Genomic DNA, 13,870 nt, shown 5'->3' on the forward strand with positions numbered 1-13,870 from the left:
CTGGCAGTGACACCGTGCCGGGGCAGCGGATGGCGGCGCTGAGCTGAACTCGCTGCTTCGCGCACGGAGGTCCAGGGCGCTGGAGCGGAAAAGCGTTAAATGCACAGCTTGGGCACATGAAATATTTATCCTGCTAACGGGCTGGCTCCATCCCCGGCTGTTGGAGGAGGGTTGCAGTGAGATGCTGCCTTTGCTGTGGGGAGAGCAGGGCTGTGCCAGGACCGGTGGCTCTATTGTCCCCATGGTGGGCAGCCAGGGGGGCTGAGGCTGGGGTCCGCTGCCCAGCGCCCCGGGGATGCGGCCACATCCCTGCTCAAGCCGCCTGGAGGCAGCCTTAACTCTGCCCCCCTGTCCCTCCTGGCACAGGAGGGGATGAGCGTGGCAGCCCCACGCGCACAAATCCCTCCGGGTGGTCCTAACTAGCGCATTTCTCCCCCAAAAGCAGTCCGCTGCTGGGGTGCGGCCGGCTCTCTGACGATGTTGCAGTCCCTCACCTCTCTGGTCCTCTCCCCTCCCCGCAGGTCGGGATCGAGCCGCCACGAGCCAAGCAGCCGGGAGCCGGCGCAGCACTTCGGTGGGCCCCCACCCCTCATCTCCCCCAAGCCCCAGCACCACCCCGTCACCACGTCCCTCTGGAACCCCGTCTCGCTGATGGAGAGCCCCCCCGAGCCCCCCCGGCGCCTCCCCGAGCCCCACGCTCTCCATGGCCACCCGGCCCCTTTCGAGCCCAGCCGTCAGGGCATCCCACTGGTGAAGGTGGAGAGGGTCTTCTGCCCTGAGAAGCTGGAGGAGGGGGCAAGGAAGAGGGATGCTCTGGAGAAATACCCCCCGGGACGGGAGCCCGGCGCCCCGGAACACGGGGGCTTCACCCACGCCCCATTCCTAGCTGAGTTGGAGAAGTCCACACAGAGCATCCTGAGCCAGCAAAGACCCCCAGCCGCCCCCTTCACCGAGGCCAGCAAGCCCAGTTCACCCTACCGGCCCCCCCAACCCCGCGCCCAGGACCCCATGTACATCTACGACGAGTTCGTGCAGCAGCACCGCAGGCTGGTCAGCAAACTCGACCTGGAGGAGCGCCGGCGGCGGGAGGCCCGCGAGAAAGGTGAGATGCCGGGTTTGCACCGCGCTGGGGACCCCCACCACCAGCACCGGGAGCTGGCGGTGCTGGGGGTGGCTGGTGGGTCTCCCGGGGATGCCGGCAGCCCGCAATGGAAACGCTACCGCAAGCCGAGTGGCTCGGTAAATCCTCCACTCTAGACATGCCCAATTAATAAATGATGAACTGAGGCTAATAAGAGGGCTTTAAATATTAATGGGACTGCGCGAGCGGGGATAAGAACAGCGGTGAGGAGATGGAGCACTTGAGGGGGGGCAACAGGCGTTGCCATCCCCCCTCCAGTGGGGATGGGGGCTCAGCCGCAGCCTCCCCCTGGCCATGGCCCATTAACCCGCCTGTTGAGCTCTTGCCACCCATCCCGAAGTGCTGCTGAGCAGGGATGCTGGGGTGGGTGACAGCCTCCAGGGTCCCACGGCTGGCAGAGCAGCGACAGGGCTCTGTTGGGTTACACCCCCTGCCCTGCTGGGACCCACACTGGGCCCCCACTGCTTCCCAGCATCCCGCCTCGCTGCACCAGCACCCTGTCCCCAGCGAGGTCCCAGCGGGTTCCCCAGGGCCCCAGCATATTCCCTGGGGTCCCAGAAGGTCTCTGGAGTCCCCACGGGGTCCCCACGGTCTCCCCAGTCTCACGCCAGCCTCTCTCCATCCCCAGGTTACTACTACGACCTGGACGACTCCTGCGACGACAGCGACGAGGAGGAGGTGCGGGCCCATCTCCGCTGCGTGGCCGAGCAGCCCCCGCTGAAGCTGGACACGTCCTCCGAGGTACAGCCGGCACTCGCCATTCCCTGTCCCCCTGTCCCCCTGGGGAGCAGCCCCTCCTCGGGCACCAGCTCCCAGTGCTCCGGTGCAGCCGCCGTCCCCAGCCGGCTGCACAGGCACCAGGGGGTCAGGGATGAGGATGAGGATGGGGATGGGGAGCGGTCTGGGGGTGACCGTGCTCTGCTCTCACCCTCGGCGCCCCAGAAGCTGGAGTTCCTGCAGCTCTTCGGCCTCACCACGCAGCAGCAGAAGGAGGAATTGCTGAGCCAGAAGCGGCGCAAGCGGCGGCGGATGCTGCGGGAGAGGAGCCCTTCGCCACCGACGGTGCAGAACAAGCGCCGCACGCCCTCCCCGCGCCTCCCGCTCTCCACCCGCTACAGCCCCGACGAGATGAACAACAGCCCCAACTTCGAGGAGAAGAAGCGCTTCCTCACCATCTTCAACCTCACGCACATCAGTGCCGAGAAGAGGAAAGGTAACAGCCATGCCCCGTGCATGCTCGGGGCCGGCCCTGGCTCGGGGGAGTCCCTGCTCCCTGGTTTGGGGGGTGCCAGGGAGGGGTCCCGCCTGGGTCCGTGACCTTGCTCTGCTGAGCAGAGGCTACACTAAACCTCAGCTTCCCATGCCGCAGACAAGGAGAAGCTGGTGGAGATGCTCCAGGCCATGAAGCAGAAGACTACGCCGGCTGCCGTGGTGGTGAAGAGCTCCCCGCGGGACAGCCCCAGCGGCCCCGCCGCCGGTGAGTGCCCCTGCTCCTTCCCTGGCTCTTGGATGGCCGGGAGCATCCCCTGCCCGGCGCGACAGGGGGTACGGCTTTGCCCTGTGGGGGACACGGAGCCCTGACGGCGGCCGACTCTGCTCCTCCTCTGCCCAAAGAGCCACCGGTGCCGCCGCTCCTGCTGGATCCAGATAAACCCGTGGGCATCGCCATCTCCGTGCCGGAGGCACAGAAGACGGTAGAACCCAGCAGGTTAGACCAGCTGAGACCCCAGGAGCTACCAAGGGCTAAGGAGTCGGCTGCTGCACCGGTGGAAAAGCCCCGGCTGAGCGATGGGCACCCCGGGAAGAAGGCGCTGAGCATCCTCAGCTACGTCAGGGGTCCGCTGCCCAAGGACATCCCGGTGCCGCTGTCCCACAGCATGAACGGCAAGAGCAAACCTTGGGAGCCCTTCATCGCCGAGGAGTTTGCCCACCAGTTCCACGAGTCGGTACTGCAATCCACCCAGAAGGCGTTGCAGAAGCACAAAGGTACCGGCAGGGAAGCAGAGAGCAGGCTGGGTAGCATCCCTGTGGGGTGGGAGACCCACCCTCGTACCCCACCCCGCTGGGGTTTGGCACCACTGAGGGCACAAAACCCACTGGCAAGCTTGTTGCTGGAGCATCCCAGGGGCTTAGCGATGAAGATAAATATAGGGTGCTGGGATAATAAGGCTCCATTCCCCCCAAACGTCTTCATTTCAATGAGGGAGGAAAATAAAGTTTACTCCAGTGCATGAAAACCCACACGAGATGCTGCAGCCCCTCCCAGAGATGGGCTCTGGGGGGTGGAAATTAATACCTTGAGGGGAGTGTATGTCTCAGTGCAGCCTCAGGGAGGGCAGCGCTGGGGTAGGGACACGAGGAGCAGGCAGGGGATGCAGGGACCAGGCAGGGGGTGCAGGGAGCAGGCAGGGGATGCAGGGAGCGGGTGGGGGACACGGGGAGCAGGCAGGGATGCGGGGAGTGGGCAGAGGGGCTGACGCTCGGTGCCCGTAGGGGGAACGGCGGCGCTGACGGCAGAGCAGAACCACAAGCTCGACGCCTCCATCCACTACAACATCCCTGAGCTGCAGGCGTCCAGCCGCCTGGCCGCCCCCCCGCACAACGGCACGGCCGAGGGGCCGCTGCCCCACCGGGCGCTGCCCCCGCTGCCCCACGACTCGGCCTCTGAGGAAGAGGAAGAGGAGGAGGAGGAAGAGGAGGAAGACTACCCCAGGCCCAAGTGGCAAGGGATCGAGGCAATTTTTGAAGCTTACCAGGAACATATAGAAGGTAGGGGATGGGGGCGGGGGTCAGGGCAGGGGCTGGGAGGGTAAACCCCCGTGTCGTGCCTCAGTTTCCCCTGGGCAGAACCACTCTGTGCCCTGACCAGGCATCTCCAGCTCCCGCTCAGACAGGCTGGGGAAGCACTGGTGGCTTCCCAGCACTGCAGGAGTGGCATAAAAGCAAGAGGCGCTGGTGAAAATTGATGTATATGTGAAAAATTAATGTATACACGGGTGCCCAGCGCCCTCCCAGTGGGACCTGGAGGTTCCCCGCGGGCAGCGCAGGCACCAGGGATGCTCTGGGGCGCTGGAGCCTTCGTCACCGGCTGCGCAGAGCCTAGCGCGGGGCTGGCGTCGTCTGCGGTGGCACCGTGGTGCTCGGGCATGGTCCTGCGGCGTGCACGGAGCCGGAGGGGCTGGCACTCACCCCACCCTCGCTCTCCTTTGGGCTTTGCAGAGCAAAACCTGGAGCGCCAAGTGCTGCAGACCCAGTGCCGGCGGCTGGAGGCCCAGCACTACAGCCTGAGCCTGACGGCAGAGCAGCTTTCGCACAGCATGGCGGTGAGTGGGGACGGGGCGCCCGGCCTCTGCCGGGCAACCAGGCCTCCCGAAGCGCGCCCGTGCACCTGCGGTGTCCCCCCTCCGTGCCCCCGCGCAGGCACCCCGCAGCCCCCGTCGGGCACCCAGGCGAGCCCAGCACCCCATGAGGGACCCCAGCCTCCCATGAGGGATCCCATCACATCACGAGGGATCCCATCACATCACGAGGGATCCCAGCCTCCCACGAGGGATCCCAGCCCCCCATGAGGGATCCCATCACCTCACAAGGGGATGCCAGCACCCCACGAGGGATCCCAGCCCCCCATGAGGGTCCCCAGCACTTCATGAGGGATCCCAGCCCCTCCCCAAGGGATCCCAACACCCCACGAGAGATCCCAGCACCCCACAAGGGATACCAGCCCCCCATAAGGGATCCCAGCCCCCCACAAGGGATACCAACACCCTACAAGGGATCCCAGCACCCCACGAGGGACACCAGCCCCCCCATAAGGGACCCCAGCACTTCATGAGGGATCCCAGCACCCCACAAGTGATCCCAGCCTCCCATAACGACAGACCCCATCACTTCACGAGGGATCCCAGCCCCGCCACGAGGGATCCCATCACCTCACGAGGGCTCCCAGCCCCCCACGAGGGCCCCCAGCCCCCACACGAGGGATCCCGTCCCTGCACCGCTGGCCCGGAGGCAGCCTGCCTGCCCTGACCGTGTCTTTCCCCTTGGCTGCCTGCAGGAATTAAGGACCCAGAAGCAGAAGATGGTCTCGGAGCGCGAGCGCCTGCAAGCCGAGCTGGATCACCTGCGGAAGTGCCTTGCCTTGCCTGCAATGCAGTGGTCTAGGGGTTATTTCAAGGGGTATCCCAGGTGACGCTCCTTGGGCTAGGCCGAACATATAGTCTAGAAATAATAATCTATTTTATTACCTTGAATATTTAATATTTTTCACTGGGAGGTTTGAAGCTAAAAAAATAAAATTTAAAAAAAAAAAATAAAAAAAATAAACGGAGAATGTGCCATGCATGAAGCAAAGGAGCACGGGAGCCGGGAGCCCACCCGACGGCGAGCAGACCCCCGTCCCGTCCCCTCCCGCGCCACCGGCCCTCTGCAAGCAACCGCCAGCCCAGCTCGGGCTCTCCTCCCGGGGGGGACAGGGCGCTGCAGCCCCCCCCTCCACCCACCCACACTTTATAGTGCTCAATTTCTGTTGGTTTTGGTTTTTTTTTTTAAAAAAAAAAAAAAAGAATTACAGTTAAAGACTCCACCGACAACACTAAAGCCGGAGGAGCCCCGCGGGGCTGGGTGCGGGATGGCCGGCCGGCAGCTGCCAAGCCCCCCCCGCCTTCCCGGCACGGCACCGGGAGCCTCCCCCCCACCCCAACCCCGGGGCTTTCCACTGGAAATGCACTTCGCTATAAAACAATAAAGTCAATAAACTGGTTGAAGGTACCTTTTTGTTCCTGTTTGGCGGGGAAGGGGCACAGACACGCGCCGGCGGTGGGCACCCGGCGGCGTTACCTTATCGGAGCCAGTCGCCGTGGTTTTGTGATTTAAGAGTCAAAAAAAAAAAAGGTGCTTCAGCCTTGTACTGTGTATATATATTAAAAAAAAAAAAGTTTTGTATGTTTTTATTACTTTAATTATTGTTATAAAAAGCTTGCCTTTTTTTTTAATACGTTTCTGCTTTTTTTTTTGCCTTTTTTTCCTTCCCCCTCCCCTTTTTTATTTCCTTTTTTGTTTTTTTTTTTTGTTTTTTTTTTTGGCAAAAGGATTAACTTGCTTTTAGTGTTTGTACTGCTGCTGGTCAGGACAGAAAAGATATTGAATTGTTTAAAAAAAACCACAACCTTAAAAACAGGAAAAATGAATCCCCTTTTCCAACGGGGCAGGTGCTGTCGCACCGCCAGTCCCTCAGGAACCCAGAGCTGAGCCCTTCCACCACCCTCAACCTCCCGGGTTGTGTTGTTTTTTTTTTCCTTTTTACCCTTTTTCTTTGGTTTCTGGGTCTTTTTCTGGTCCCTCTGGGCAGCTGTGGGTGTTGCGGTGCCGGGCAGTTTCTCAGCCTTGCGCGGGCTCCAAATTAAAAATATAAAAGCAATTGCGCCGAGAGGGCTGGAGGGTTTGGGGACGGGTGGCACTGGGGTCTCCTTGTCCCCCCAACCCCCCCAAACTACCGAGACAATCAGAGGGGTGCTAAGGCAGTTGGGGCAGGGGGAGCCGGGGTTTGCCCGCAGGCAGCACGGGGCTGGTGGCACGAAGGGGACAAGCCGTGTGGAGCTCTTCCTGCCCGTACCTCGTGCCCGCCGGCGGGCAGGAGCTGCCTGCGGCTCGCTGCCGGCACCGCCGCGGTGAAGCGCGATGGCAGCGCCGGGCCTGGGTTCAGGCTTGGCCCCACGCGCTGCCCTTTGTAGCCACTTTCTAATCACCGCCCGCTCCGACTCCCCAGGGAGGCTCTCTTTTTTTTTTTTTCCCCCTTTAAATTTTAAATTATTTATTAATTTTTTTTTTTAGTTCACCACGAGACAAGCTCACGTCTATGGGAAAAGGTGACCTCTGCTTTCTGCTTTAAATTCCCTTGTTGCACTCGCAAAGAAAGCATTAACCCCCCCTACAACCCCTTCCCCGCTCCCCGGTCTCCCATTGGCTTCACCAAAAAAAAAAAAAAAAAAAAAAAAAAAAAAAAAAAGCCATGCAAGATTAAAAAGCAAAATGCCCTTGTGACAGAAATTAGTTTAATCTTTTTTAAATCCCCAATTGCATCGCCAGCCTCTGGCCTAGCCGCTGCCAACTCCGGGCTTCACAATGAATTTTAACACGGCAAAATACGCTCGCTGCTCGACTCGCTTTTTCCCCTTCCCATGTGCTGTGGGGGTGGGGGAAGAAGCTGGGGATGGAAAAATCATCCGCAATTTATCCCTCACCGCCGCCGCGCCACGGTGAGGCCGTGGGCAGGAGCCTGGCTGGGATGTAGCCTCGCTTTGTAGCAGCTCCCGCACTGAGACTTTTCCCCCCTGCCCTCACCAGCCCGTAATTGGGAATTTTGGACCTATTCTCAGATTTATTCCTGCCGGGGCTGTGGCGAGCGGTCACGTCTGCACGTACCCCCCCGTGGAATCGCTCGAGCAGCTACGCCAGAGCCTGGGAGGGCTATGAGGATGGGAAGGCAAGGCAGAGCCCGCTGGGGGCAGTTTAGATGCTGTGAAAGAAAACAAAAACCCAAAAAAGGAGAAAAACCCTAAACATGTTCTAAGTGTACTTGTTTGAATTAATTGTAATGTAATATATTATTTGTTGAATGTAGTAATTAGGTATTTATGAATATATTGCTGTAATTTCTGAAAACACCCAAGAAAAAATAAACTCTTCCACAATGATGGCAAAGGATTCTTTCTCCCCCAGCGGCGATGGGAAAGCAGCCCCGCTCCGAGCATCCCCCAGCCTCCCCGGGGGGCAGCTCCTGCCGTCGCCCCCTTGGCAGAGCCCTTCGCCTGCGGGCAGCGCCGGAGGAAGCGGCCGAGGCAGGCAGGGCACAGATGGCAGGCAGGAGCTGCGCGGAGGCTGGCCCAGATGCTCCGGGAAGGGCACCGCTCGCGGCTTGCCACCCTTGGGTTCGAGCCGGCGCTTCCCCCTCGCCCGTAATCGTTACATCTGCCATCAACGCAGCCCGACGCCGGCGAGGATCCTGCCCTCGCCTGTCGGTCTGCCGCAGGGGAACGGGGCCAGAGCCAAAGGAGGAGAGCTGCGGGTTTTTCCGAGCATTGTTTAACCCACGTACGCTTGATGCGCAGCGTGCAACAAAACACAGGGGCTAATTTGATGCTGTTCATTCAGCTGCAATTATTTTTTTTTAATATTTTTATACACAGTTTCAGATAAAAAAAGAGGCAGATGTATGATATTACAAGACAGCCTGGCTTTGGAGAGGAAAAGCCATTTTCTTTTGTCCTTCTCCAAAGAGCAGATGGATCTGCTTCCCAGCTGATCTCCCCAGCAGAGTAGCAGACACCTCTCATTGCCGGCACATCTCCCTTTTCAAGGCTCTGAGAAAAATTCATGGCAAAGCACCGCCTATAAATTTATTGCTTTCAAGCCAGTGTGTGGCCCGTGCTGCCCTCAGAAGTTCCCTCTATGAAGTACACCCAGACTCTCCAGGGCAGAGAGATCCGCCTGACATCATTAGACAAGAGCCTGGTGCTGGCAAGCCACCACCTGCACCAAGCAGATCTCTGAACCCGAGAGGGAGGCCCACCTTCGCAAAGAGGGAGCGCGTAGGAGCTACCGTGCAGGGATGCTCCCGTGCCATCGGCAGCTCTGGACCGATTCCCGGCCTGCCACGAGGCTGCCGGCTCTCGCGGCTTCGGGAGATTGGTGCAGGGAGGCGGAGGCTGGCCAGATGAAGGTCCAGGGGTGAGGAGCAGAGCCTGCTCCCTTCCACTGCCCTCTCCTGGGAGGTTTGAGGGCTAGCGTGGCTAGTACCTCAGAAATCCTGGGAGTGGGCACTCTCGCCAGGCTGAAGGTTAGTCCGGAGCTTGTACATGTGATCTAAGGCTTGAGTAAGGAAAGTCCCCGTCGTGTTGATCTCCATCAAGGTTAAGTTATCCAGCTAAAAGAGAAAAGAGCAGAACGTGGGGAACCGGCCCTACCGCAGCAGGGGACAAGGAACTTGGGAAGCAGCTCTGCAGCACACGTTTTCCCTTCGGTGACACAAGGGACTGGCCCAGATGCCACCCCCGGTCAAGAGAAGCACATAAGCAACCAGAGCACTATTTCCACAATGCACAGGGAGCTGCAACCAGCCCATAAAGCGAGGTTTTCAGCATATGGCTTTAGTTCCCAACTGACGTACTCACAACCCAGGAAAAACATGCCCCAACCAGCATTTTCACGAGCAGCTCTCATCAGTCACAAGCCCACGCAATCACACGGCATCTGGAATCCTCCCAGCACAGAGCTGGCAAGCCTCTCCCCGCGTGTCCCCGCCGCACCTTGGCGTGAGCCTCCTGCTGCCTGACGAAGCTGTCCGCAGACAGCCGCAGCTTGGCTATCCGGGTGTCCCAGGTATCCTTCACCAGCGTTCGAATCTCATCGGCTTTGGGGATGTTGTCTGAGGCGCTAGAGGAGGAGAGAGTGGATCAGAACAGGCTGCAAGGGACTCGTATGTTATGTCACCGGCTTAAGTAATGTTGGCAGTTCTTCAGCCCTCTGAGGCATAAGCAGAGCAGTTTGCTATAGAGAAAAAAACCTGCAACTCAACATTAAAATCCAGCGTGGTACTTCTGCTGCTGGGATTTTTGGGATAGTTTATTTACCCAGGAATGCTCAGCTTTGATGCAGCATCTGGTTCTCGCTAGAATCCTTCTGCTCTTTAATTGCCCAGCTGGTATGAGGTACACAGAGGGCCAATAACCCGGCCAAAGTCACAGGCAGCCAGGGAATTGAAAGGACGCGGCTGCGATTAGAGCCCCGGCTCTGTGCTCTCGTGGCTCTATCAGAGAGTATGAAGTTGAAAGGACTGTACGAGTTGTGCCACATCCTCCCATTAAGGCAATTCAGTGCTGCCATAAGGACCTTGAGAGATCAGATCAATTCACATGGACAGAGCTATCACGGTTATTCTAGCGTGAGGGAAGGAGCCGCATGCCAAGAGCATCATCTCCAGAGGAAAAGCCAGCACTTAAATGACCGCCCTGCCGTAATCGAGGGCTTAAAGTCAGAAGAGTCCGTGCTGAGAAAAATACCAGCCAGCACATTTCACAAGTGAAATGCCTCAGCAGGCAGGAGTTCAGACTCGGAATATCCCTGGTCTCCTGCTTCTCAGGCCGAGGGAAGAGGAGCTTTTCTCCTGAAGGAGAGCCAAGGAAGAAGCCTGGAGGGTTTAGGCTGCTGAACAGATTGCAGCCATGGAACGTGTTGCTGATCCTCAAGGCCTCTACGCTTAGCTGCTGCTCAATAAAGCGGCACAGCCCCAATTATCAGGCCGCAGAACAAGCAATCCCCAAGTTACTGAAATGCAAAGTTACCATGAGAAAACTGCTGCAACGAGATCTTGGCACGCCGTGAAATAAACCTCCATTAACTCTCACTTTCCCACCGCCCTCTGGGGTTGCTGCCAATGAAAGCTTGAAAAATTGTCTATGCAAGCATGTACTCTGGCGGAAACTGTTACAATACGTTTCCTACTTACTAGTTCAACAGCAGCTTTGTAAGTTCCATATAATAGGGACTGGGCATTGGAGTGAAGGTGTCCTCTTTACGTTCCTGGTCCCGGATTTCCTCCAGTTTTTCTAAAACACAACCAGGAATGGTCAGGCATCGCCAGACTCTCAACACTCCAGGCACATTTTTTACCCCCTAGGAAAACCCATGTGCTATTTCTGGAGGACAAGCTCTACGTCCAAGCTTGAATCAATGTGCGGACAGAGAAAACGTTTCCGCAACGAAGCACACAAGGATGCTGAGAGGGACATCGAAGCTGTGCTTAGCACACCACGCCGGGAGGCTGGATCTACACCACCTTGATCCCCAAACCGGTCGCCTGTTGGGAGACGGTCCCTTCACTCACAAAGCACTCGCGCTAATTAGTGTTTATGGCCTTGAATGAATAAAGCAGGAAGGCTTGGTGCGGGTCTCCCTCTTACTGCAGCTCCATTAGTGTTTACTTCTTCTCCCTCTCCATTCCCTTTGAGATGACAAAAGGGAGGATGTCGTGATTCTCACTTTTTACAGTGAGATGACCTCCCATTTCCTATGCCCTTGAGGAAAACGATTCCACAGAGCGAATGAACCAGCGATCAACATAAATATATGCTCTCCAAGGTCTCCCTCCTCACAGAGTGTCATCCGAGTTGCCCAAAGCTCTTGCTGAACAAGCCTTGCAAGAGATGCAAGTGCTGCTTAGAAGGGCCAGCAGCCGCTGCTGAAGACAAATGTCAGGGCTGGGGATTCAATCTAACCCTCGTCCTTCCTCCTCCTCAGAGGAAGAGAAGTTAAATACCTGACTTAACTGGGAAGATTACATCTCCTGTAAATATAAAGAATTACCGTGGTGGAACATTAAATCCTTCTCTCAGAGTTATTTTGTGTTTGTTGAATTAAGCTTCCCACTAATGGTAAAAACCAGAGATCTTTTTTTTTTTTTAATTTCATGTTTCTCCTGTGCCCTCTGAAGCCCAGGGCCGACGCCGCCATCCTTACCAACGTCCATCCATTCTGGAGGAATCAGCCGACACTTCTGCCTCTGCTTCAGATTAATGGCCAACCAGACAGGCACTTCCACCGGCAAGCCGGGATTGAAAGGACCCAGATCTCCCTGGAAGACGAATTGAAGACGAGAGTCAGGCAGCAGCGAGGGCTGAGACACTGCAGTACTCATCTGCTAATTTGGCCTCGGCCATCTCTAGAGAGCATGAGCTTCCAGGGGATTTTGAAAAGCCCAAGTCAAATAGCATCTGAATTTTCTCCTCTCGTTTCCATAATGCTTGCTCTCAGACTTCTCCTCTCCCTTGAGAAGTAATAACTAACGTCTCCAATGCATTTTCTATTTCAAAGCATTTCACAGAAGTTGTAGCCAGAAATTACATCTCTCCTGGAAACGCAGCTGCCCAGGCTCAGGCCAAGGTGCTGTCGGAGGAGCACAGCTCGCACCACTGGCGCTGCCAGAGCTGGGGCTCAGTGGGCAGCCCTTCACCCCCCTCCAGCCCTCAACCAAGGCTCAGCTGCGCGGGACAAAGGCAATGGAGAGGTAGGGGACAGCGCTGCCCCCTCCGAAACCTCCTGGGGGGCTGCCCTGCCCCCTCCCAGCCTGCTTCCCCTCTCTGCCCCTGTCCCCCATCCATCCTGCTGGACCCCCGAGCCCTCCTGCTCCATCCCCACACCCCCCAGACCCCCTCCCCAATCCCAAACGCTCCAGCCCATCCCCAACCCCCTTAGCCCCAATCCCCCAATCTCCCCAGCTCTTGCCCCTCGATCCCAATCCCCCCTGCCCCGAGGCCTATCCATAAGCCCCCCAGACCCTGTCCTCAATCTCCCCAGGCTCTGGCCCCCAAGACCCCCAGCTCTTGACCCCCAAACACTGTCCCTAAGCCCCCCAGGCACTGACCTAGATTTCCTAGAGCCCTTGACCCCCCAGGCCGTGTCCCCAAGGCCCCCAGGCCAAGACTCCCAAACCCTGTCCCGAAGCCCCCCAGGCCCTCCCCAGGCCGCGTCCCCGAGCCTCCCAGGCCTGATCCCCCAGCTCCTGAGCCTCAAACCCAGTCCCCAAGCCCCCACACCCCCCAGGCCCAGCCCTTGATCTCCTAGAGCCCCTGACGATCCCCAGGCCGTGTCCACCAGTCCCCAAACCCTGTCCTCGCTCTCCCCAGGCTCTGGCCCCCCAGACCCCCAGCTCTTGACCCCCACACCCTGTCCCCAGGCTCCCCGAGCCACCCAGACCCCGTCCCCCAGACCCCCCCCGGGCCTGTCGCCGCCCCTCGGTCCCGCCGACCCCGATGAGGTGGATCCGGTCGAGGCTGAAGTTGGGCACGATCGTCACCAGCTCCTTCTCAGCCAGGAACTCCGCCTCAGCCGGCTCCATGATGGCGGCGACGGGTGGAGCCGGGCCGGCACCGAACCGGGACCGGGACCGGAACCGGAACCGGAACCGGCATCGGGCCCGGGCCCGGGCCCGCCCTCCCCATTGGCTGCGCTGCGGCGAGGCTCCGCCCACAGGGCCCCGCTTCCCGGCGCCAGGCGCGTTTTCGCGGTCTCGGCGTGGGGGCGGGGTCTGGGCCAGCTCGGAGCACTCTGACTGGTTCCCTACGAGCGGCGCTGTCCGGCCATTGGTTATCATGGCGCACCCTTTTCTGATTGGCTCTGTGTGTGGCGCCGCTCTCCGGCGGTGGCCCCCGCGGGCAGGCCCGGCGGAGGGCGGTGTCCGGAGGTCGCAGAGGGACCAATCACGATGTCCCCCCGGGGGCACTCGACCAATCAACGCTCAGCACTTGTTGCCGGGCTCCGCCGTCGCCCCAGCACACCCGTCCTCTGCGCATGTGCGCGGCGCCCACCGGCGCCTCCTGGCGGCCGGGAGGGGCAGCTCCCTGCGGGGACGCGCGCGGGGACCCCGGGGCCGTGGGTTGCGGGGGTGGACGGGTGGGGGGGTTCTCGGGGCCTGCCCCGGGCCCGGGGGACCCTGGCGCGGCCCAGCCCCACCTGTGCACCGTCCCTGCTCCACATGGAGCAGTGCTAGCCATCCGTCTGTCCGTGCAGTTGTCTCTATGCGCCCACCCATGCTGAGGCACCCACCGTCACCCATCCATCCCTTCCCTCCATCCATCCCTTCTCTCCATCCATCAGCCCGTCATCCATCCATCCATCCATCCATCTGTCCCTGCTGTCATCCACCCATCCAGTGACCCACCTGTGCCTCCACCCACC

General features: G+C 59.3%; 2 protein-coding genes across 6 annotated transcripts in view; one reads left to right on the plus strand and one right to left on the minus strand.

Moving 5' to 3' along the window:
• Positions 1-5,705, plus strand: part of GSE1 (Gse1 coiled-coil protein) — a 103,223-nt gene extending 97,518 nt beyond the window's left edge. For 4 of the 5 annotated variants that reach the window (XM_075101222.1, XM_075101226.1, XM_075101225.1 and 1 more), the window contains 8 exons: positions 522-1,102; positions 1,770-1,882; positions 2,084-2,354; positions 2,496-2,618; positions 2,756-3,127; positions 3,635-3,910; positions 4,361-4,464; positions 5,196-5,705. In XM_075101222.1, coding sequence (XP_074957323.1) covers positions 522-1,102; positions 1,770-1,882; positions 2,084-2,354; positions 2,496-2,618; positions 2,756-3,127; positions 3,635-3,910; positions 4,361-4,464; positions 5,196-5,330 — 1,975 coding nt within the window. In that variant the 3' untranslated portion in view covers positions 5,331-5,705. The remainder of the gene's footprint in view (positions 1-521; positions 1,103-1,769; positions 1,883-2,083; positions 2,355-2,495; positions 2,619-2,755; positions 3,128-3,634; positions 3,911-4,360; positions 4,465-5,195) is intronic. The other variant, XM_075101223.1, reaches the window with a different exon arrangement.
• GINS2 (GINS complex subunit 2) lies at positions 5,667-13,338 on the minus strand. Its single transcript, XM_075101227.1, has 5 exons — positions 12,942-13,338; positions 11,654-11,768; positions 10,644-10,743; positions 9,445-9,571; positions 5,667-9,062 (listed from the first exon to the last, which is right to left on the minus strand). The coding sequence occupies exons 1-5, from the start codon at positions 13,284-13,286 to the stop codon at positions 8,937-8,939; spliced, it is 813 nt and encodes a 270-aa protein (XP_074957328.1). The 5' UTR covers positions 13,287-13,338; the 3' UTR covers positions 5,667-8,936.
• Between the last annotated feature and the right edge of the window lie 532 nt (positions 13,339-13,870).

This window comes from Phalacrocorax aristotelis, chromosome 8, assembly GCF_949628215.1.
Source record: "Phalacrocorax aristotelis chromosome 8, bGulAri2.1, whole genome shotgun sequence".
NCBI classification, from domain to species: Eukaryota; Metazoa; Chordata; class Aves; order Suliformes; family Phalacrocoracidae; genus Phalacrocorax; species Phalacrocorax aristotelis.

Coding starts and splice junctions, on each gene's coding strand:
- GINS2 (XM_075101227.1), bottom strand. CDS start 13,286: ATGATAACCAATGGCCGGACAGCGCCGCTCGTAGGGAACCAGTCAGAG. Junction 10,744..11,653: donor TCCAGAATGGATGGACGTTG/GTAAGGATGGCG, acceptor GTTGTGTTTTAG/AAAAACTGGAGGAAATCCGG. Junction 9,063..9,444: donor AGCAGGAGGCTCACGCCAAG/GTGCGGCGGGGA, acceptor TTTCTCTTTTAG/CTGGATAACTTAACCTTGAT.